This window comes from Vigna radiata, chromosome 2, assembly GCF_000741045.1.
Source record: "Vigna radiata var. radiata cultivar VC1973A chromosome 2, Vradiata_ver6, whole genome shotgun sequence".
In the NCBI taxonomy this organism is placed as follows: domain Eukaryota; kingdom Viridiplantae; phylum Streptophyta; class Magnoliopsida; order Fabales; family Fabaceae; genus Vigna; species Vigna radiata.
Genome location: NC_028352.1, coordinates 16,267,985 through 16,293,076, shown reverse-complemented (window position 1 = coordinate 16,293,076; position 25,092 = coordinate 16,267,985). Strand labels below are relative to the sequence as shown.

The 25,092-nt window shown below is 35.3% G+C and overlaps 1 protein-coding gene across 1 annotated transcript in view; it reads left to right on the top strand.

Moving 5' to 3' along the window:
* LOC106756443 overlaps positions 1 to 24,268 on the top strand; it is a 42,483-nt gene extending 18,215 nt beyond the window's left edge. The window contains exons 6-17 of the mRNA XM_014638876.2: positions 1,583 to 1,649; positions 2,777 to 2,848; positions 8,936 to 9,097; positions 9,903 to 9,976; positions 10,078 to 10,175; positions 10,544 to 10,651; positions 14,153 to 14,259; positions 18,324 to 18,461; positions 18,911 to 18,958; positions 23,415 to 23,529; positions 23,700 to 23,791; positions 23,976 to 24,268. Coding sequence (XP_014494362.1) covers positions 1,583 to 1,649; positions 2,777 to 2,848; positions 8,936 to 9,097; positions 9,903 to 9,976; positions 10,078 to 10,175; positions 10,544 to 10,651; positions 14,153 to 14,259; positions 18,324 to 18,461; positions 18,911 to 18,958; positions 23,415 to 23,529; positions 23,700 to 23,791; positions 23,976 to 24,062 — 1,168 coding nt within the window. The 3' untranslated portion in view covers positions 24,063 to 24,268. The remainder of the gene's footprint in view (positions 1 to 1,582; positions 1,650 to 2,776; positions 2,849 to 8,935; positions 9,098 to 9,902; positions 9,977 to 10,077; positions 10,176 to 10,543; positions 10,652 to 14,152; positions 14,260 to 18,323; positions 18,462 to 18,910; positions 18,959 to 23,414; positions 23,530 to 23,699; positions 23,792 to 23,975) is intronic.
* The last annotated feature ends 824 nt before the right edge of the window (positions 24,269 to 25,092 follow it).

The window sequence follows — 25,092 nt, the reverse complement described above, 5'->3', positions numbered from 1 at the left end:
GTAACTACCTTACAGACAGTTAAAACTGCCTGTCATACAAAAAACTGACTCATGCAGTTTTTCTTCTGCTGTAAACCTTCCCTATGTACCTATCAGTATCCCCTATCTATGTTGTGGGGTTTTTCATGCAACTTCCAACATTTATCCCTAGTGTGGCATGGCTTGTTGCAATAGGTACACCATACTCCTTTTTTTTTTCTCTCCATCTTTTTAAAAGGGCCTCCATTTTTTCGTCTGTAACCATGACTGTTGTTCTTTCAACAATCATTGTTGAATTTTCTGCAATAGGAGTCTCTAGCAATAGACTCTGGCTTTCTTCACTCCAAATGATTTCCATCAATACATTGAGTCTTGGAACCTTCTCCTTTCCCAATATTTGAACTCTAACTTGATCATATTTGTGGTTTAGACCTACTAAGAAATCATACACCTAATCCTATTCAATGTACTCTCTTAAAATTGTTGAATCCTCATAACACATGGCCTTAATAACCCTATAGTGATCCCTCCATAAAGCTTTAAGATGATTAGCATACTTAATAACATATTTGGTGTCCTGTTTGTCTGTCATGGCTATAACCTTCACATCATAGATTTGTTCTGTATCTTTTGCCTTACCAATTTTTGCCCTATTGCACACCATATGACTTTTTCTGAATTGAGAAACATACACGTATCATTGATTTCTAGAACGATTGAGTTCCATGATCATGGAGTCTTCTTCGTCCCATGACTTGAAAATAGAATCATCTTCAACAACATCATTGGTTTAATGGCCATCCTTTCCTTTCACTTTCAAGATGGTCTCATTGTTGCGACTGTTTTAGATATATATATATTTTTTTTTCATTCAACCAATATGTTGAATGAAACCTATTTATGTAATTCTCCTGCATTGTAAGACCTGTTTTCCATTTCAGCCTTTACAATTATGTACAATTAAGGCCCAAAGAAATAAATTAATAAGAGACGCAGAGCAATGGAGGTCAGATTGTGCAACAATGAACGCTGAAAACAGAAAATGTGGCAATGAAGGTTGCAATTAGGTTTACACAACAATAAAGGCCGTAATTAAGCCACACAAGGAGAGACTCCTAATGATCAGAACCTCTGATACAATCTCAAAATTAGAAGAAAATAATTTCTCGTATTCAGTTTGATTACATGATCTGATATATTTTACATACCTTGATTGGATATTTAGGAAACAAGTACAACCTATCCTAGGAATCAAATCCATTAGTGCGGCATTTATATGGTAGTAATAAAACCAAGATATAACCAATATCCAAAATTAAAACCAATAGAAATAAAATTTAAAAAGACGTAAAATATATCTACATGATAGAATTTAAAACTTCTTAAAATACCTGGACAATAAACTGCCATTTTGCAGTAAATCAAGATTTCTGTAAAGGACCCTTTTTATACTGTGGTCAGGGGATGCATCTTAATAGGGTTCTATAATTACTTGTCCTTTATTTTACATATCTTTGTTTAGATCTCTTTGCTGGCTAATAAATACTCGTTTTTTTTATAGTTCACTTGCATAATAGACCTTTTGATTTCCTCACATGTGCAGTGATGAACAAGTTGCAGCTGTAGCAGCAGATGCAATTACAAAGTTAGCCAGTTTTCCTAAAGGCATGGTATGTGTTGAATATAGTGAAAAATAGTTTAAGAGTAATCTCCCTTTTGTAGTGTGTAGAAAATATACATAGGATACTCTATTTATAATAGAGAATATAGGCTATAAAGCCAAATTACAAATAACAAATAAACAGAAGATAAAAGATAAAATATAGATATCTAATATATCTGACAAACCATGTTAACAAGTGAACTTTAAGCCTAACTCAACACTACAAAATTGGTTTGTAAGTCGATGTTTGCATCTAAATATATACTCTAAATTAGTCTTTATCTCTAGTTGATGTGAAACTTTCAATGCACTCTATCATGTCGAGGTATATATATCTTAAGCGTGAAACTAGACATTAATGGGTGGTTTGATGATGGCCTAATAGCAAGTTAAACAATAGATCCAACAAACATCAAATTTTGCTATGATAGACTATAATGTGACTCTAATACCATGTTAAGAAGTAAACTTTAAACCTAACTCAATCCTTTATAATGAAGAGAATATGGGCTAAGCCTAAATTACAAATAATGATAGAGAAGAAATAATAATAAAGAGAAGATAAATGAGAAAAAATAGATATCTAATATATCTAATAAACCATGTTAAGAAGAGAACATTAAACCTAATTCAATCCTACAAAATCGGCTTGTAATGTGAGGTTTGTCCCCACATATATACTTTAAATTGACTTTATCTCTAGTTGATATGAGATTTCTAACACACTCTTATCATGCTGAGATATATACATCTTGAGCACAAGACTAAATTTTAATGGGTGGTTTGATAACAGTCCAATAACGGGTGGAATAAAAGATCCAACAAATGTCAAATTTCACAAAGATAGACTTTAACCTAGCTTTGATACCATTTTAAAAAGTGGACTTTAAGCCTAATTCAATCTTACAAAATGTATGTATAATAAAGAGAATATGGGCTAACCCAAATTACAAATAGTGATAGAAAAGAAATAGTAATAGATAAATAAATGATAAAAGATAAAAGATAGATATCTAAAATATCTAATAGTATGCAAGCACTTTTCTTATTGTAGATACATGTCTTTGACTTGTATGAAAGGAAAGCAGTTGAATCATCTATGTGATTGCTTTCTAAAATGTTGTGCTATTGTAGGAAATTATCTTTCCATCTGGCAAATTAGGTGAGATAGATCTGGAGCTTATAGCATCACAATGTTCATCACTGGTATGGTAATTTATTTGTTATGCACAGATTTGTATTTTTCGTTCAATATATTAACATGTAAACTATGAGATTTACCTTCAATACGTGGTAAATCTCTACCAAATGCATAGGTTTATATGAGGACGGTTAAGGAGCGACAATAGGGTAGTCATTTTTGTTAACTTTGCTTTGTAACAATCTGATGTGCCATTAGATTAATATTTCCCAATGTACATTCATCCGTTTTTATCAAATGGTCTACCAAAAGTCTCCTAAATTTGATTATTTTCTAAGGCATCCGTCTTTTCAATTATATGTAGTGACCCTTGAACCTTTTAGAATAGGTCATCTTTAATAGAATTTATTAAAAAGCTTTTTTTTTTTTTTTTACTTTGTGTGTTGTACCAATTTTATAGATGTTGAAATGTAATGTATTTTCTACTAGGCTTTTTAGGAGCCTTTTGTTTTTCCTTTATATGTTGAACTACCATTCCATATATATAGGATAGTATGATGTATCAGGGTTAAGAAAATAGTAATAATAGAATTTTTGTTTCTCTCCCAACTCTTTAAGTTGGTATCCAGAGCCTGTCGCCTAGGCTTTTAGTTCGTGTTGTCTACCATTCGCTTTCGCTGATTGTCGCCGTTGTCTGCTGTCATCGCAGCTTTTTCTCCAGCAAAATCAAGGGTTAGGTGCGCCTTGAGGAGCGTGACCCATCCCTGGTGGTCGCCCGCTTCATTCTCCTTCCAATGCGTCGTCATGCACCACTTCTTTTTGGCTAGCCTCGGACGCGTGGGCCTCACTCGTTGCCTTCCCCGTGTCGAAACATCACCACGCGCCATTGCCAGTCATTTCGCCTCAATTTCCTGAGTGTGTTGTGGTCGGTGTTTTGTTGTTTCGATGACTGTAGCTCAGATCTAGGGTTTTTACTCTCAAAATCAGTTTTTTCCTCTTCTGTTTGGCCTTAGAATGAATTTTGGTTTTGGAACACCTTCTTTATTTGCTACTCCTACCATTACTTTTGCAAAACTCAGCTGGAAAAACTATCTATCTTGGTCAAGGATAACATTATCATCTTGAACAAGATATTTCCACTGTACTCGATGAAGAAAAATCTTAATGGTAAAAGCTTGATTTTCAATTATGCACTGTCCTAGGCAATATGTCGAACAAGAGGTCTTAGAAATTTTGAGACCTAACAGAACTTGCTCCTCTTTTTTGAAAAGAGAACATGATATCTTTGCTAATGGTGTGCAACATCTCTTTGATGCAACTCACTCCCCTCCAACTAGCCTATCATGATATGGTCGCTCACACAGGAAAGGAAAGGCTTGTGCTGTTGTAGAGAGGAATTGAAGAATTTCTTTGTTGCTGATTCTTTAGAAAGCATAAACAAGAAGCTTGATAAGTTTTACATGGTCTTAATTCTAAGTCTACACTTACATTTTGATCATGTTCATGATCAAATGTTAGTTGGTGATCAAGTCCCATCAATGGACAACCTAGTTACTCGACTTCTTCGGGTACCTACATTACATAAGCTATGGTAGCACCACTAGGAAGAGGAGGAGGCAAAAGCAATCGAGGTGGACGTGGTGGTCGTAATATGCGTCCCCAATGTACATATTGTAAGATAATAAGCCATACTCGAGAGAAATATAATGCCTTGCATGGATATCTAGACAAAGCTGCTCATGTTTCTAAATCGGATGATCTAGAATCCAGATTTTCAAATGAAGAGTACCAAGAACTTTTTAGGTACAAGTCTGGAAAATCTTCTAATCCTGGCCAATCCTCCTCCATGTCCAATGTGTCAACTGCCTCCATATCTCAATCTATGGAAGGTCATAGTCCATGGATCCCTGACCCAGGTGCATCAGACCATATCTACATTAACATTCCTTCATTTTCTTCCATGTCCTCTCCAAAAATCCCTCATTTCATTACCATTGTCAATGGATCCAAAGTGACATCTCAAGGAATAGTTTCCTTATCTCCTTCACTAAATTTAAATTTTGTTTTGTATATTCCTCATCCTTACAATTTAATCTTCTTGAGTCATTGGACTCGTTCCTTAAATTGTTCTGTAACCTTTACTACTAATTCCTTTGTTATACAGGAACATTGTATGGGTTGTCTGATTAGAGAAGGACATGAGTCTCGAGGACTTTATTTCTTAAAACCTAGCTCTTCAATATCCTGTTTTACAACTTCATCCCCAAAACTTTTGCATGATCATTTGGGCCATCCAAGTTTGTCTATGTTGAAGGTGATTTAATTTTCTTTTCTCAACTATTCACCTTGATATTTGGGACCAAGTAGTGTTATTTCGTTTGGTTTTAATTATTTTGTAACTTTAATGCTCTCTCTGTACTTGGGTTTATTTAATGATAGAGAGATCTGAACTTTTGTCCATATTTATGTCCTTTTTTAATGAAATTAAGAACCAATTTGGGAAGACAACTAAAATCCTCCGTGGTGATAATGCTGAGGAATATTTTTCTGCAGCGTTTTCTTCATTCTTATCTTCCCAAGGAATTTTACATCAGTCAACATCTCCTCACACTCCACAACAAAATGGTATTACAGAGAGAAAGAATAGACATCTCATTGAAACTGTATGCTCCCTGATGTTGAATTTTAATATTCCTATGCATCATTAGGGTGATGCAATCCTCATTGCCTGTTTTCTAGTCAATAGGTTGCCTTCTTCCTCTCTTGAGAATAAAATTCCTTACTCTGTCATTTTTGCAAACGACACTATACCATGTCTCCCCACGTGTATTTGGGTGTACGTTTTTCTTCCATAATGTTTCTCCAAGTCTTGATAAACTCTCTGCAAACCCACGTGTATTTGGGTGTACGTGTTTTTTCCATAATGTTTCTCCAGGTCTTGATAAACTCTCTGCAAAAGCTGTTAAGTGTGTTTTCTTGGAATACTCTCGTCTTCAAAAAGGGTATAAATGTTATTCTCCCAACACGAAGAGATATTATATGTCTGCCAATGTTACATTCTTTGAGGATACACCTTTTTTCTTGCCCTCCATGGAGGATCTTTCATATGTTCAACAAATGTTTCCTCTAACATGATGTGATCCCTTGGTTAGGCTTACATCTATACCTCAAACTCAAAATGCGAATGACATTGTTCCTCTACCTCTTTCGACATATGAGCGTCGGACGCAATCTCAAACTTAGAACATTGAAGGTCCTCCAGACTCAGATCCTCCTCCGTCAGATCCCCAGACCATGGATCCTTCATCCTCCTCGTTTTCTCTCGACTTAGATGATAATTGGCCCATTGCCCTTTGGAAAGGTATTCACTCTACTCGTAATCCATATCTTGTTTGTAAATTACGCTATTCCCTTTATCGTTTGAAGCAATCACCTCGAGCTTAGTTTGGTAATTTTAGTTGGGGTTGCAAAATTTTGGACTGAAACGATGTGACGTGGATCATCCCGTGTTTTATGGTCATTCTTCTCTTGACAAATGTGTTTATCTCATGGTGTATGTTGATGATATTGTTATTATAAGGAATGACGTCACTAAAATTACTCAATTAAAGAATCATTTGTTCAATGACTTTCATGCTAAAGATTTGGATCATCTAAAATATTTTCTTGGTATTGAAGTGGCACAGTCAAAGAAGGTGTCATAATTTTACAAAGGAAATATGCTCTTGATATTTTAGAGGAAACAAGCCAGACAAATTGCAAGCTCATTGATAGTCCTTTGGACTCAAATAAAAGTGTAATGAGAGATCAAGGTGATCCTTTCTCAGACCTAGAAAGATATAGAAGGATGGTTGGAAAACTCATCTATCTTACTATAACTAGAACTGATCTTTGTTATCTGGTGGGAGTTGAGTCAATTTATGGAAAATCCATATGTTGACCATTGGAATATAGTGATTCGTATTCTCTGATATGTAAAAGGAAACCCAGGATAAGGATTGTTGTATGAGAACAAGGGAAGCGCTCGGATCATAGGATATTGTGATGCAAATTGTCCAATTGATCGAGGAACTACTATAGGATACTGTGTTTTATTTGGAGGGAATCTTGTATCTTGGAAAAGTAAGAAACAGAGTGTTGTTGCTTGATCTAGTGCCGAAGCTGAATACCGATCTATGGCTTTAACTACATGCAAACTTGTGTGGATCAAACAACTTCTTCAGGAATTGAAATTTTGTGAAAATGAGCAGCTGAAACTACGAAGAAGACCTTCATATTGCCTCTAATCCATTTTTTCATGAGAGAACAAAACACATAGAAATTGATTGTCATTTTATTAGAGTGAAGTTGTTGTCAAATGAACTTGTTAATAAGTTTGTCAACTCTAATGAGCAACTCAGAGACATTTTGACCAAATCTTTAAGGGGGCCTAGAATTCAATTTATATGTTCCAAACTTGGTGCATATGATTGTATGCTCCAACTTAAGGGGGAGTGTTAAAATGTAATGTTTTTTTCTAGTAGGCTTTTTAGGAGCCTTCTGTTTTTTCTTTGTATGTTGAACTACTATCCTTTATAAATAGTGTAGTATGATGTATTAGGGTTAATAGAACAATAATAATAAAATTTTAGTTTCACTCCCAACTCATTAAGTATAGATTTGACCTTTCTTATTCTCGTCTTTCGTCTCATTCATTGTATATGAACTTCCAATGTTTTAATGGAGACTAGATGTGATGGTTCCAACACGGATTATCTTACAGGACTACTTGTCACCAAGGAGAATTGAACCTCTTTCATGTTTTGTAAACTCCTCGTACCATATGAAATGAACATCTTAAGTCCACTATCCACACAAAATCTTCAGTATTGCTCAACACCATGAGCACCATAACCGTCTTCCACTAGAACTGCATCACCAAACATAGATGGTTCATTAGACTGTTTGCCAAACCTAGATGCTCTATCAAGTTTATTATCCTTCTTCTGCCTCTTTGAACAAAACATTTTGGTGTGAACTTCCTTCTTGTGATGGTAATATCTAATGGACTATGTATTTCTAACTATTCGCATCCTTGACCTCTTTCTACCTCCTTTATTATCAATGATAGACGATCTACCCCTTGTTACAAGGCCATCTCCAGCACCATATGCCTTAATTCCAAATTTCTCGTCCAACTTGTTTGAGCTCAAAGTTGACTGAACCTCCTCAAGAGAGAGTCTCTCTTCCATACTACAGGTTTCCTTGAAATGATCATACATCTTGGGCAATGAATATTCTTTAGAAGATTCTAATGAGGTTGATCCTCATCATCAATCTGTTTGATCCTCATCATCAATCTGCATATGAATATTCTTTAGAAGATTCTAATGTGGTTGTCAAAAGTGGTCTGCTGAGATTCTGACAAGCGGAGAACAACACGTTTGACATACTCCTGTTTGCTGGAATAGACAGGTGCGTGAGAGTGCTTGCAGAGAATTAGGCCATGCAACTTAATGGGTTGGATTGTGCTCCCAAGGTGCAGCAAACCCTAGCTTAGTGGACAAAGCGACAACGCATGATAGACAGTGGCCAAGAAGGAGGATAGAGTGGGATCTTACCTGATTTATTATCAACTTGAATTTAAGGGATGACCAGAAATCAGTGACTTCTGCTTCTCAGCTGACGGACATTATACAAATATTGGTGACTACAAGTACAAGCTAAAAGGAAAGTCTACAATATGACACTTTAGCCCTTAGGCTGGGTACACCCAAAAAGCAGCTTTATAAAAATTGTACAACAAATAATGACAAACAACTATTTTAATACATGCATTACAGGGAAAACAATTTCTTCCTGTTAAAACTGTTTATAAAGAGTGTTAAGTATAAAAGAACTTTGTAATAAATGTTCAGAATAAACATGTATGTAATCTGTTTGTCATTTATGCACTGGAAAGATTTTACAATATAATCACTTGATTGTTAACATGTGAATGCAGTTATTCACAAATATTGCAAAATAAATAAAGGGTATAGTTTTGATGTTCCCCATTTATCAAGAAAACCCCTTGATAAAGTGCATAATGTAGGGTTATTCTTGACACCTTGTGCATAATGGACTAACTTTGCTACTGTATAACATTTTACTATTTTACTATTCTGATTCAGGGTCGAGTTCGTGTACTGGCACTGGTGGTGAAGCTTTTTTCTGTATCTAGATCGGCAGCATCCACTGTCTATAGCTTAAATCTACTTAAATTGTTGGAAGATGAACTCAGAAATGCTGACGATACCCTTGTAACTTTAAGTGTATTGGAACTTCTATATGAGGTTACTATTCCCTCCTCTTGTTATCATTGATTTTAAAAATGTATAATTATCCTTCTACTTGTACATGTGTTTATATTTAACTACTTAATTATAATATCAAAGTTACATCCACAGGACAAGAAAATGATAGAAACACTATCTAATACACTGTTTTAACACACTCCAACCCATTGGTTAAATTTATTTGAAATCATAAAATTTTGTTGGTCTCACCTATTCAATGAACCACTTTCATGATTTTGAGGTTTCAATAAATTTTATCCTACAAGAGTGTTACTAGCACCTAAGGGGATTTAGCTTGACAATGATGTTAATAAATATCACACGAGGTCTCATTCTTACCCTTTAAAAGTTATTTTCAAGGTTAGACTTATTTGATTATTTGTATTGCGAGAGAAAAAAAATGCAAGTTGGGTTTAATTTATAGACAATCATGTTAATAACCATCACATTAGCTCTCACTATTACCTGTTAAAAGTTATTTTCCTGGTTAGAGCTGTTTGATTCTTTGTATTGTGAGATAAAAAAGCATGTTTGGTTTAATTTATAGAAAATTGGGCACAGACCCCCCTCCTCCCAAAAACTTTTGTCTATTTCCATTTTGTAACGGGTGACTAAAGTGTTTGTTCCCAAACATTTTCACTCACGTAACACATCCTCCCCCCTATGAACTGAATTTTAAAATGATTGCATGCAAAAGTGATTCCATGGATAAACCAAACCACAATCATCCAATTAAACAAGTAGCAGATACCAATCTCATTACATGCTCATATACAGTCTCATTTGTATGCATTGGATGCAGTTGGCATTGATCGAACATAGTACAGAATTTTTGTCAAAGACTAGCCTCTTTGAATTGCTTTCGTCAATGATTAGGTAACGATTTATGATCTTGTAGAGAATTTTTTTATTCATCTAATGGATGTTGTGAAAGTTTCCTTCCTGATAAAAGCGGACATTCCTTTTCTTGACGCTAGCAACAATTCTGTGGAATCAATTTTAAGATCAAGAGCAATTATGATATGTGGAAGGCTTGTGCCCAAGGACATTATACACTCCTTCACGGACGAACCTTGTAAGTGCTGCATTGCTATCCATTTCTCTCATTTATTTGTTGGAAGATATTGGAAATTGATTTCATCTACAGACAAAATTCAAAAACCTTAAATCCATCTAATTGAAACTAGGTTTTGTTGCAAATCTAATGGGTCACTTGCTGGTTTGGTTTGTCAACTGGCTGTTTACAAGCATGATATGTTTTACAGTTTGATACCTATTTTCATAGAGCAAGAAACTACTAATAAGATGCTACCTTGCAGGGCTTTTTCGTCTTCATTTTAAAGTGTTCATATACTATCCACACAATTTGATGATTTTTTATGAAAGTATATTGAAACTGTTAACTAGTGTATATTTTTTGTGCTATGAAATTGATAAACTCAGGTGTTAAAGCTGTTATTGCATCTATTGACGGTAGACTTCAGTCATTGAACCCTTCAGATATAGATGAATGTGAAACTGCACTTGAATCATTGGGTCATATAGGATCATGTAAGTATGTCACATTATCAGTGCCTGCTTTTTAGCACATTTGTTTTTGTATCAAGTAGGAAAAGTGACTTTAGTTGATTAAATTACTTCGGTCTTGTTCTCAGAGTTATGAATCTCAGATAAGAATATTAAGTGAACCCTAAAAAGCGCCATGGTAAGTTAGTGGCTTGATTGCCATTATGACTTTTACAAGTATAAAATAATTTGTAATGCATATATAAATGCTCAAACATAAAAAATACTCCTAATTAAAGACACATTTAATTAATAACTACGGTTTATAATCCTAAGCCTGATGCAGAAATTAATAAAAAGAAGAATCAAATAATATAAAATAAACAGAAAGTATAGCAGGAAGGAGCAACATAGGTTACCAATCTCACAACAGTTGAGAGAAAACAAGACAAACCTATTGAAAAGAAATGTAATAAAAGAGTGTTGAATACAGGGAAAAAGTATATTTGGGATTAATCTCCCTTGTGTTAAATGCACATATGGGTTCTCTATTTATAATAGAAGAAATATGAGTTAAGTCCAGAATATAAATAAGAAATAATAACAAACTAACTAAAAATAAAGATAAAAGATAAATATAAAATAAAGATAATATATCTAACACTCCCCCTCAAACTGGTACATACATATGTACCAAGCTTGTTACTAATATAATCCATCAAGACTCAATGAAAATATTTGCTTCTACACTTGAGTGACACCAATTTGCTAATGATTTGCAAGACGACATAAAAAACGAAATACTAACCAAAAGACTCCCCCGAGCAACAAATTTGGGAGGTTGCTCCATGTAAATCTCTTCTTGCAAATCGCCCTTGAGGAATACCACCAGTGGATAAAGAGGTAATTGTTGGAGAGCCACCACGGCTATAAACTAACAAAACCATCTTTTCCATGGAAAAAAAAAGCATATATGGACGGGTGCAACGCAATGGTGACAAAAGAGAGGTCTGAAGAGACTGCAGCGGAAGAAGCCATGGATGAGCCTGAAAGAGGGAAACTATAAAAAGAAAAAATTCTCCAATCAAGGCACTTGAAAAAGGAAAAAGAGCAACCTCGATGCTCTGAATAACTGCCTAAGAGGAGGCGGGAGGTGTAACAACACACGATGAATGCGATCTCGACATGTTACCATGCATGACGGAAAAGGGAGCAAATCCATAACTTCAAAAGACGTTGAGAGCGCGTAGGAGCTGCAATGAAGGCTTCATTGATGACATGGTGATCGTCGGTTGAAACTGAAACTCCGGTAATGGTAGCGGAAGACAACGGCGCCGCCGGAAGCGATAGATGGCGCCGCCGCTGGCAACGGCGAATGTAGTTGTAAAGGCATCAAAAAATTTTTCCTTAAAAGAACCTTAGGCTCTAGATACCATGTTGAATATAGGGAAAAAGTATATTTGGGATTAATCTCCCTTGTGTTAAATACACATATAGGGTTCTTTATTTATAATAGAAAAAATACGGGCTAAGCCCAAAATATACTTTTTCCCTATATTCAACATGGTATCTAGAGCCTAAGGTTCTTTTGATACCATGTTGAATATAGGGAAAATGATGGAGACTTGCTAGGGGTAGGAAACCTTGAGATCTGGTTCCAAACAGCAAGCAATCCATGATGCATAGAAGTGCAGCGGAATTGAATGTAAGTGAATGGAATTTGGTTTTTGGTGATGGAATGAATGGGTAATTGATCCTCTCAGCTCAGAAGGCCCTCCTATGATGGAAGGAAGCTAGAGGAAAGGGTAGAGAAAGTAAAGAGAAGAAGTGACTCGAGCAAATAGGGCTGGAATTAGAATTCTGCAGCATTTCACTATAGCTCAAAAGTGATTTTACAAAGGAGGAGACCCTCTTATTTATAGGTGAAGAGGGGACTCAAATCTGATCCAATTCCCTCCCAAAATTCAAACAATTCTGTCTAAGAAACGCGCCAAATCAAGCAAGCACGGATCACACCTCCTCCAGGTCAGCTTGCTTCACGTGGAACATGCTGTAACGTCAGCGCTGGGCTGTACTAACTGTGCAGCTGAGCNCCCCCTGGCAGCACTCCTTCTTTGGGCTTCCTCTTATTGGATGGTACTCCTTCCTTTGCTCCTACTTCTTGGATGGCTCACATATAGTCTCCAAGCTCTANTTAGACCCTACAAAACAAAGTAAACATGTTTTAGTTAATCCTTCTAAGACTTTAGAGAAAAGAAGTCAAGAAAGTTTTAGAAAGTCCTTCTTTAACTTCCCTTTCTTAGTCTTAGCTTGAGTTGCTACTTCTTTGAGTGGAATGCCCTAAATGGGTTTCCATCAGAAAAAGTATATTTGGGATTAATCTCCCTTATGTTAAATACACATATAAGGTTCTCTATTTATAATAGAAGAAATAGAAGAAATACGGACTAAGTCCAAAATACAAATAAGAAATAATAACAAACTAACTAAAGATAAAAGATAAATATAAAAATATAAAGATAATATATCTAAACAAAAAATAACAGAGAAGAGACCATACAACTGTGTGCTGTAGTTGCACAGGTGTGGATTGGGCAGCAACTGCTCTGGGATGCTGGAAATATTGATGAGGAAAGTGGGTCATCCCTGAAGCAAACGTTGTGCTTGTTCCTATGTAGTCACTGCTGCATAGGAAACTGTACCATTGGAATTTCCTCAGAAATCTGGATCCTTGACAAAGAAAAAGGCCTGGTCTGACCCTGCATGGGGTGTGCAAATGGATTTGAAAGGGGAAGAATATGGTTTTGTCTCCGATAAGTAAAGAGAGGAGCTGAAATCTGAGGATTACCCCTTAGGGCCAAACTTTTTCTTTTTTTACTGTGAGAATTGTTTGAGATGGCTTTGATTTGGTATAAGAGCAGTATGTGTTTTTTGCTACTATGTTTGTGACCAGAGACTGCTCTGTAGTAACACAGGAGGCCAAGTGGGGTGCAACATGATGCAATGCTGTTGGGTGCATGTGATGTAATGCTACTATAGCGGTGCTATCTTGTGCTAAGTTACAAAGATCTCACCTTGAATCTGACAAATTATATTGTTTCTGCTGTTTTATGTTTTCAACCAACATAACTCCTATCGCAGAAGTTATGTATGGATAAAATTATATATTGCATTACATTCATTGAAGGCATGACAAATAACAAACTGGTAAACTACTCAGACTTCTACAAACCTTTCCAATCCATCCTTGGTTTCAAGCCAACTCAACCTCACTAACTTATATATTATAATTTGATCATATTTCTAGTTGATATGTAAATCTCAAACAAACTTCGCATTGAAGATATTGTCTCCATTACTCATATATATGTTATGAATAGTTGATTTATAATATCATTGTAACATATAAATATAGACAGATGATTTTGTAGCATATCCAAACTACTTATTGTTAATTTATATGTCCTTATTGATAATTATTTTAATAAGAACTTCTTTGGTTTTTACACATACTACAAATTTCAATTTATGGTTTTGCGATCATAGCTACCCAGGGGGCCACATTATTACTCTCAGGTTCATCACCTGCTGCAAGACATGTTATAGATGCTGCTTTTGAACGACAAGGGCCACAAGGACATGGAAAACAGCTGGTTAGTGAACTAGATTCTTCTTCCCCTTTTCTTTTCAAAGTAATTTAAATATCCTAAACTACTATAATTTGATACCTCCCAGTCTCATTTTCTATTGTTTAATTGTGTTAAACTCTAGGAAAGAGAGAAATATTGAACTGAAACCATATGTTTATGAAATAACATGGGTGCTTCAATTATATTGAGAAAAAGAAATCAATATTGAACTGAAACTGTATGTTATTAAATAACTTCGGTGCTTCAATTATATTGAGAAAAATTCATCAATACAATAATAAATAGAGGAGATTCAATATCCTCTGAAAGAAAGATGTGATATGAATCAATAAAAATGTTCATAATAATACATATATAATCTATATATTCTATATATTCTTGATTGCAAAGGGTCAACTCATCATTTCTCTAATTGTAACAATATTCTTGATTATATAGGATAAACTCTTTATTTTAAGTGGGCATAGATTGAATTTTTCAAAATTTAGTTTAGATCCATTCTGATCCAATAAAATAGATTGGATCTATAATCCATATCCATTTTTACCAAATCAATCAAATTTGAATTTTTTTCCAATCAATGTTTAATTGGATTAAATCTAGATTGAATTCATTGTCAATTAGACTAAATCCAATGAGACCAATCTAATATATGTGATGATTAGGTCTATTAGACATGGTTCGGGCTAACTTATGTTGACTTGGGTCTAGTTCACTTATCTCGATTTAGGTCTGGGTCACATCTCCTTAGTGTCAACTAGAGTTCGAGTCAACATGGGCCCAAACTAACTTGTCTCGACTCAACCTTAGACCTAGATCAACTCATCTTAACCTTCGATTTAGGTTAACTCACCTTAACCTTTGACTTAGGTCTATTCGTCTTAACCATTGACTTGGCTCATCCTTCGGCCATGGGCGACTAGGCTCGATCTTAGAATCAAGTCGACTCAACTAGACCTTTAGCTAGGGCAGGCTCGGCAAGATCTTCGACAAGGGTTGACTCAGCATGACCTTCCATCGGGGCTAACATGGCACGACCTTCTGTTGTGGCCAACTCAACTGGATCTTTGGCTTGGGTTGACTTGACTCGACCTTTGACGTTAACTTAGCACAACATTCTGCCAGGACTGACTCATTACAACCTTAGTTGGTGCTGACTCAACATGGCTTTTAGTCAAGGCTTACTCGACACGACCTTTGGTTGGGTCAGACTCAGCCCAACCATCAGTCGAGGCCATCCCAACGATCTTTGGCCTGAGCTGACTTGGGTCGACTCAACTTTACCTTCAATTTTGGTTGACTCGACTGGATCTTTGGCCGAGGTTGACTTAGCTCGACCTTTAGCCCGGGCTAACTTGGCTCTACCATTGGCTAAGGTCGACTAGGCACAAACTTTAGCCAGGACTAACTTAATGCGACCTTGGTTAAGGCAAACTAGGCATGACCTTCAATTGGTGCAAACTTAGCACAACCTTTGATCGAGGAAACTTGCTTAACCTTCGTCCAGTCGACTCAACTTGACCTTCAGCCTGGGCCAACTCGACTCAACCATGGATCAAGGCCGATTTGTCTCGACTTTCGACTGGCTCGGCTCGACCTGCGGTCGTTGTCGACTTGTCTCATCCTTTAGTCGAGGTTGACTTGTGATATGATCATACATAGTCAAAATACAAGCCTAAGAAAACCTATGCTATTTATTTTTATGCTTCTTGTCACTCTAAACACTCTTCATTCTTGACCTATGTATGATCATATCAACTTCTCTTGACCATTGGTGCTGACAAGTTTTGCCGACTCATTTGGACCTTTAACTTGGACCATTTTGACTTGACCCTTCAACATGGGTTGACTCAACTAGACCTTTCAGTTTGGGTCTACTCAGTTTGGGGTCTACTCAGTTTGACCTTTCACCTAGAGCCAATTTGGCTCGATCATGTCCATAACTGCCATGGCTTGTCTTTATTTTGGTTTTTCAAAATCCAATCCAAATTCTATTAAGTGGATTGGATTTTAAATCAAAATATGTTTATTTGGATTTGGAAAAAATCCATTTAAATAGACTTAAAGTGATATGCATTTGGATTATTTTTTTGCCCATCCTTATTGAGTCAAATGAGACTTCACCACCCTTTGCAGTGGGCATTGGAGGTCCTGACAACCTTGTCTCTTATTACAGCAAGAGGGCTTTCCAAGAATGGCATGTGGGATACACATGTTGATATTGGTGGTTGCATGTGCTAGTGTGCAGGAAAACTCTATTTGACGAGGCAGCAAAAGTAAGACTCCCAATACTGGGAATTTGATACCAACTTCAGATAATAAGGAAATATAAAATTATTTATTTTATTAATAACAATCTCAGGAGAAGCCTTTCTCAGATCCTAAATGGTACAAAAGATTAGTTAGTAAATTAAACTATCGTACTGTTATGCATCCTGACATTTCCTTCACAGTTAGCATGGTGAGTCAATTCCTAAACTCTCCATGTGAAAACCATTGGGATGCAGTTGTTTGCCTACTAAAGTATATTAAAGGATCACCTGGAAAAGGTTTGCTATATGTTCCTAACAACGATATAAAAATCGTTTGCTATTCAGATGCTGATTAGGCTGGTTCCCCTTCTAATAGGAGGTCTACTTCTGGATATTGTGTCTCTATTGGTGGCAACCTGATATCTTGAAAAAGTAAGAAGCAAAGTGTTGTGGCAAGGTCCAGTGCAGAAGCAGAATATAGAGCTATGACATCAGCTACTTGCGAGCTTGTGTGGCTTAAACAATTACTCAGTGAATTGAAATTTGGAGATGTCACTCACATGACACTTATATGTGATAATCAAGCTGCTCTCCATATTAGTTCTAACCCTCTCTTCCATGAGAGAACCAAACACATTGAAGTTGATTGTCATTTTATTCGAAAAAAAATCATATCCGAAGATATCAAGACTGAGTTCGTTAACTCAAATAACCAGTTAGCAAACATATTCACTAAGTCCTTACGAGGACCTATGTAACAAGCTTGGAACATATGATTTATGTGCTCCAAGGGGGAGTGTTAGATATTAAGATGTGTATTTATGTTATTGGGTTCAGCCCATTCTATATTAAGGGCCTTGGCTCATATCTTATATTATAAATAAACTATCCTATGTGTATGCAAAACACACAAGAGAGATTTCTCCCAATCTTCTCCATTCTTCACACACTAATTATATTCTCATAATCTCTATTTGTAATAATTAGATCCTTTAAAATAAGAAAAAGCTGAAATGAGAAGGAAGAATCTAAAGATATGTTTTACTAATTATCATGGAAATATTGAAAATATTTTTATCCAAATAATCAGCTACTTACAACACAACAATGTATTTCTAAGATAGCATGAGTTTTTTTATTTATATTGAGGGAAAGAAATAAATACAATAAATAGAAGTGATTTGGTGTCCTTTAATAACAAAGATATGATATAAGTATGTTCCTAAAATTCATATACAATCTAGATATTCCTGTTGATGTAGTAACAATTCCTTATACTTGAGAATTAAACTCTAAATTTTTTTTAAAAGGCTTGATTGATCCCTCTTATAATCTTCTATTTATAAGAATAAATTGATACAAGAGTACATCACAAATAAGGTAACTCTAGATACAATATAATCATGATAAATAGGGCAATTCTTGACATAATATAATGATACGAATAGGATAAATATCCTACAACTTATTTCTATAACTATAGCAATATTCTTGATTTTATAGATCAACTCCTTGTTTCTATAATTATAAAAAATTACTTGCTTAGGCAACCTCAAGGAGTGTATTGCCCTGAAAGATGAAAATATATGAAGTTGTCTTATTCATTGATGCAAATTGCTGCAAGCAATGTTGGGTAGTAATGTTCTGAATCTTGACAGTGTTGTTTCCTAGGTTTACAGCTTCTATTTAGGGTTTCATTAGAATAACTAGTTTATTGTACCATGTTTCCCTGTCCACTTCAATCTCTCTGATGCATTATATGCTGATAACTTATCTTCTATGTTCTAACTTCCATGGTTTCTTATGCGACCACAGGCTGCATTACATGCTCTCGGAAACATCTCCGGAGAAACCAGATCTAAGAATAGTATTATACTCAATGCTGAAGCAGAAGAAAATCTGCGACGCTTAATTTATGAAACAGCCACTAGAAGTTCAAAGCTGACTCCATCGGTTGCCTTTTTACATCCTTTTTAGTTTCAAATGCTTTTTATAGCTTAATTATTTTGAAGTTTTACTTATAATGATTTGGTTTCTCTTTGAAGTGAAGGGACTAGGATATATGTGAAACTTTATCTAACTGTAGGTTTGTGCTAACATAATCATGACTACTTGCTAAAAACCAAGAAGCGTATTACACTGATCAGTTTTATAATGTAATGCTGCCTATATTTTGTATTAATATTTTTACTCAAGACCGCCCACTTTTGTTTCTTTCCTTTGATATGTATATATATATATATAATTTAGAACATGCATCATTATCCCTGTATGGGAAGTAGTTTAAGATAAATGTTAGCTACATAATGAAAGTTCATCTTCATATAATGTTTGTTGAGTTGACTTGCACGAGAGCTTTTTATTTATACATTACCTTCTCACCAAGTTCATGCAATTTGCAGGGTCTGTTTCGGTCAGTACTGCAGCAGGATGCAGAAATACGTCTAGCGGTGAGACATTAATATGAACTTTCATATTGTTAGTATATATGCACTAAATAAATTAAATTTTATTCCAAAAGAAACCATTGACTTAAATTTAACATTGTTTAAGTAATGATTATATTTATTAGCATTACTCATAAGTTAAAAGAATTGAACCAATAGATGTGACTTACATTGTTAATTGTTGTAAAATCTAGACATGTAAATCCACTCTTCTTGAGAACTTATCCATGGTGTATTACTTAAGCCTTAGAATATAACAGAGACTTTCCAAAAATTTATGAGAATATCATAGAACTTGCAAAAAACTCTAAAAAGAGTAAAATAATAAACTTATGATATTATAAGAAAAAAAGGAGAGAAGGAAGAAATTAAGAGAAAAAGGAGAATAAGAGAAAAGTGTATATTTTAGAGGTGAGCACAAGCCTCTATTTATAGAGTAGGAAAAGGATCAAAATCAGCCCATCATGGATGAATCCCATTACTTGTGGAACCTTCAGATTTTTGTGAAACTAAAACGACCGAATCTTGTGGTTTCATTTAACCACGTTTGAAAGAAGCAACATTTTAGAAAAAACCGCTCATCTAGCAACTAACTTTTGCAATATTGTTATAACAATCCCTCACATATTACAAAAGATAAAAACATTAACTAAAGATATAAAAAAGAAATATCCTGGGTTTCATAAGATATAACACATCTGAGCTAGTGTAGCAAGCTTTATGAACCAGTTCTAAATCGAGAAACTTAACACAATATAGTTTGTATAGCAAGATATATGAACTAAAGACACTTGACATGTATTAGAGGTTTACAATATACTCACAATCCTTACTGTTATTATTGTGTTATTGCTGTGATGTGCTTATTGGACCATGAGATAGATCATGGCAAAATCTCATGCAAGCGGTTCCAATTAACACACATATAAGTGATTTAATCAAGTGTATGTTGCAAATCATACAGCACCCATAAGTGATATGAAGATCATTACAATCTTTGTTTAAACTAAAATTCTTTTACCATATAGAATTTTAATTACAAAGTTTAACCGTTCAATAGTGCAGTCTCTAGCATTTTCACACACACCATAAGAATGAACATATTTGATTTATATGAGAAGATCTACCAGATTTTGTTCTGACTTCACATAATCAATCGAAATAGTTCCACTATTTAGCAATTGCTTAACCAAATTGTGTCTTAATTATATATGTCTGTTCTTTCCATTGTATTTCTTGTTTTTAGCTATAGCTATTGTCAATTGACAATCGCACTATGATGACATTGATGTGGTTGGTTTCATTCCTAATGGAATGTTCGCTAAAAGGTTTTTCTATCACTCAGCCTCACTACCCGTCATCTCAAGAGCAACAAACTTAGATTTCATTGTTGATCTTGCAATAATTGTTTGCCTGGCTGGTCTCCATGTAATTGCACCATCCTTAAGTTTAAATACGAACCACTAGTAGATTTTGTCTCATCCGAAACAGAGATCCAGTTAGCATCATGGTACCCTTCTAGTACAGTGGGAAATTCACTATATTGAACCTCTTAAGTATCTCATGGTACCTGTGGAAAATAAGACTGATTTATTATTCAAATTATGAAAAATACATTCTCAAACCTTCTATTTATAATAATCTAGTTCTTCTAAAAAGGAAAATAGGAAAACTAGGAAACCTATGAAAAAATAAAATAAAATAAAATATTATGTATCTATTTCCTCTAATTAGGAAGATTCTACAGATATTATCCTAGATTACAACACTCCCCCTCAAGCTGGATCATACAGAATTGTATGAACCAAGCTTGGAATAGACAAACTCAATTGTAGCGAACGTCAATAAACCAACTTGGATTGCAACGGACGAAGGCGAATTAGCACAATGAAACCTCAACTTGGACAGCAATGGATGAGAGCGAACTTGCACCATGAAACTTCAACTTGGACAACAATGGACGAGAGAGATTTCCATCAAAAATGGATGATGACTTGCAGCAGCAAACAACAACAAATTGCAAGAACAGACGAAAGGCATGCAGTGGCAAATAACAACAAACTGCAGGAATTGGATTGCCATCAATAGTGGCGAACAACAACAAAACTTCAAGGGACTTAACTGCCCTAAACAGCGACAAACCTTCAGGAAACATCTGTCCTACAGAGGCAAACAGCAACAGACCTGCAGGGACTACACTACCCTGCAGCGGCTGGAATTAAAAGGCTAACAGCCATAAACATGTAGGGACTTAACCATCCTAAACAGCAACAAACCTTCAAGGGACTTAACTGCCTTAAACATATTGGAGGCCTTCAGGAAACAACTGTCTTGTAGAGGCAAACAGCAACAAACCTGCAAGGACTACACTACCCTGCAGGGGCTGGAACTTTCTCCTCCTCACGACTGAACAGCAGAACGTGAAGGTGGAAGAACTGGTGAGAACCGATCCGTACAACGGACAAACCTGAATCCCATAACTTTGAAAGAGTCAATTCAGCGGTCAGTCTCAAAGAACAACTCCGAGTGAGTTGTTATAACAACATTGGCAGAAACCAAAAAACACCATGGCATCAAAAAGGCCAAAGACAGGTTGGAGGTCCAAAGTTCTCTGCTGGACTACTCCTAAATGTGATACTTAGCACTGTATCACAAGAAGTACGGGCTAAACTTGAGCCCAAGAAGAAAGTGACCAACGATCCAAGAAAGAACTGACGCAGTTGCATCTGGAGTGGTCGTTTTTGGTCTTCAAAATTCTGAACAGATTGATGGTGAAGGTAGAAGGTTTTGCGAGACCAAGAGTGGTACATGTGAGAGTTTGCAACATGAGTTCCCTTGCTGTAGAGAGAATATGGCAAAGTGGAACCGAGAGGCGAAACCCGAGACACGAAAACCAGAACGCAGTTGAGGTGGAACGCAGTCCGGTGATGCGGCGAGATGACGGAGATGTTGTGAGGACAACGAAGATGACAGCAATGGCAGCAATGGAGGGTCAGAACAACGAGGAAGGTCTGGCGAGTGGGTCACACCAAGGAGCAGAGACTAAAACTCAGATCTACTAAAACATAGCCCAAACGAGTCGTCACCGACCCTAGGAATGGGCTCAGGAGGCTCCGGCGACCCTGTCTGCGGCGGCGGCGGCGAGTGGGTCTTGCCGGAGGGAGGCGCGTGGGCTGCACGCTCCGGCAACGGTGGCTGCACGTGGGGGTGCGTTGAGTGGAGTCGGGTCCTGACTCCGGTGGGGTTGGCCGTCGCTTGAAGAGACGGTCCAGATCTGCTGGTCACCAGTCGGAACTGTGACGGTGGCCGGCGGTGGATGCTGGCCAGCGACGTACGGAGGCTCGCGGCGGACGGTGGACGACGGTGAAGAGCGGCGGTGCACAACGGAAAAAACAGCGAAGGCAGTAGTGTTGGATTATTCGAAGAAGAGACTTTCGGTCCCAAAGGGAATGGGTTCGAATCCCACTCTAATGATACTCAGACAAACCCTCTATTTGGCAATACTGGAAAAAAAGAACAGAACTTGGCTAGGGCAATTGGAGCCCATTAAAAACACAGGTTAAAAAAAGAGAATTTTAGGGTCTTGCCGGCGGCCATGGCGGTCGGCCGCCGGTAGACAGCAAAGACAGCGGAAGCGGATCAGACAAGCTCTGATACCATGTGGATAATAAGACTGATTTATTATTCAAATTATGAAAAATACATTCTCAAACCTTCTATTTGTAATAATCTAGTTCTCCTAAAAAGGGAAATAGGGAAACTAGGAAACCTATGAAAAAATAAAATAAAATAAAATATTATGTATCTATTTCCTCTAATTAGAAAGATTCTACAGATATTATCTCAGATTACAACAATACCCTTCTAGCATCATGGTACCCTTCTAATCCATTGAACTTCTTAAGTATCTCATAAGCATTGTAAGTGCATTCCAATGTTTGTGACATTGAGTGTACCGACTCAGTCTACCTACTGCATAAGAAATATCAAGTTTAGAAAATTTCATCAAATACAATAAGCTCCCAATTATTTCATCAAATACAATAAGCTTCCAATTATCTGCACATATTGAGGCTGAAATATAGATTCTCTTCCATTTTTCATTAATTTAGAGTTAGCATCATAAGGGGTACTCACAGGTTTCAAGTTATAATACCCAAACTTATTGAGAAGTTTCTCGATGTATTGTTCTTGGAATAGTAATATACTATCTCCTTTCCTTATGATTCTAACAACTAAAATTACATTGGCTTCATCTATGTCTTTCATTTCAAAGTTCAATCTTAGAATATGTGAATTTATTAAACAATAAATATTACAATAAATATGGCAATTATGTGTAATCTCTAAAATTAAGGGATTAGGAATAGTAATTATTGGGCAGATTTCCTTTAATTAAGATCAGATAATGGTCCATGAAAAATTTTACCGAAACCAATTTTGTTCAATATATTTTCAGGTCTATAGAGTGATAAGTGGATTGGTTGTCCGATCATGGTGCTTGATGGAGATATGCTCAAAAGATGATATTATAAACAAAGTGATTAATCCAACTATTGAAACCACGAAAATAGGTATGTATTATAATTTACATTGTTGGTAATTATCTCTCATTCTAATGAAAAATTTTATTAAAAAAAGAAAAAGAAAAGAACATTGTTGTTAATTATATTAGTGATATATGCTTTTTCCATTACTTTTTTCCAACTGTCGCATTAACATCACTTGAATTGGTTCATTTCAGGTATGGAAGCCCGTTATAACTGCTGCAAGGCTATATTCCAAACACTGACACTTTCTGATAGTGTTTCTGCTTTTACAGATATATATGCAAAGGTTAGATTTAGATACTTTCATTCATATGCAGTATCGAATGATATGTGCTTTCAAAATATACAATAATACGAGACTTAGTTATCTTATTGGCTTTCAGTTCTGAGTTGACAATTTTTTGTTCGTGTTTGTTTGACTATATTTTTGTTGAATTGAAAATTTAGTAATTGAATAATGTTTGATGCAGTTGGAGAAAGCTGTTAAAATGGGTCCATACCTTGTTAAGAGCCATGCTGAACCTCAACCTGTTGTGGAGACTGCTGAAAGATTTTAATATATAAATGTGACTGAGTAGGCAATATTTTCTTTCCTTCGCCAAGTTCTTTTTTTCAACATTTGCAAATTGTTTTTTTCTTTTGTTGTGTATTTATACGAGTTGCAAATAATAGGAGTTTTAGTACTTTTGTTTGGAGTATGAATCGGACGTGAAGATTTTCAACTAACTGAGTTTTTATTGATTTTACTATCTTCAGTAGAATATCCTTACAAGAGTATGAGCCAAGCTTTATATATATATAAACATCACTAATTCGGAAGTTCCAAATCTATTTGAAAAAAAGCAAGATTTATAACCAAAATTAATATTTGATAATATAATAAATTTTATAACATAAACAATTAATTATTTTATATAGAATTTTTGAATTAAAATAATAAAAATTATTATAATAATTATGAATAAAATCTTATTAAAAAATGACATGTATATTAATTAAGTTATTATTAAATATCTTTTGAGAATGAATTAAACGATAATACTGTGTGTTAAGTTTGGAATTCATTAAACAAAATAAATTATTTATGCAAAACAAATCATTATATATTAGTTTCAATACTTTCTAAATACTTTCTATAATAAATAATTGAACTTTCTAAATAAATGTAATGGTTGGAAATAAAAATACAATCGTTTACAAAGATTATTGTAATAAGTGATATATCTAACTATTTGATTTCAAATCACTATTATATAACTCCAAAAAGCAAATGAGGGGAAAGAGGTGAGTGAAATGGGGTTTTAAAAGTTTCAAATTACTAAAATGCTCTTCTCATGGGCTTGACCTAAATGTTGACAAAAAAATTAACCTAAATGTTGACAAAAAATCTTGACCTAACTATATTAATGGTCATATTTTAAAAATGTTTAATTATATTAATTGTGTATTCAATTAAGAGTTGAGTTAGTTGTAATATTGTTACAACTGTGTTTTTTTTTGTAACCGATTAATTATTAACCTAATTTATTACTTTGCGTGTGATATGATGAAAACTATAAATTGATGCATTGCTTGTAATTTTGTAAC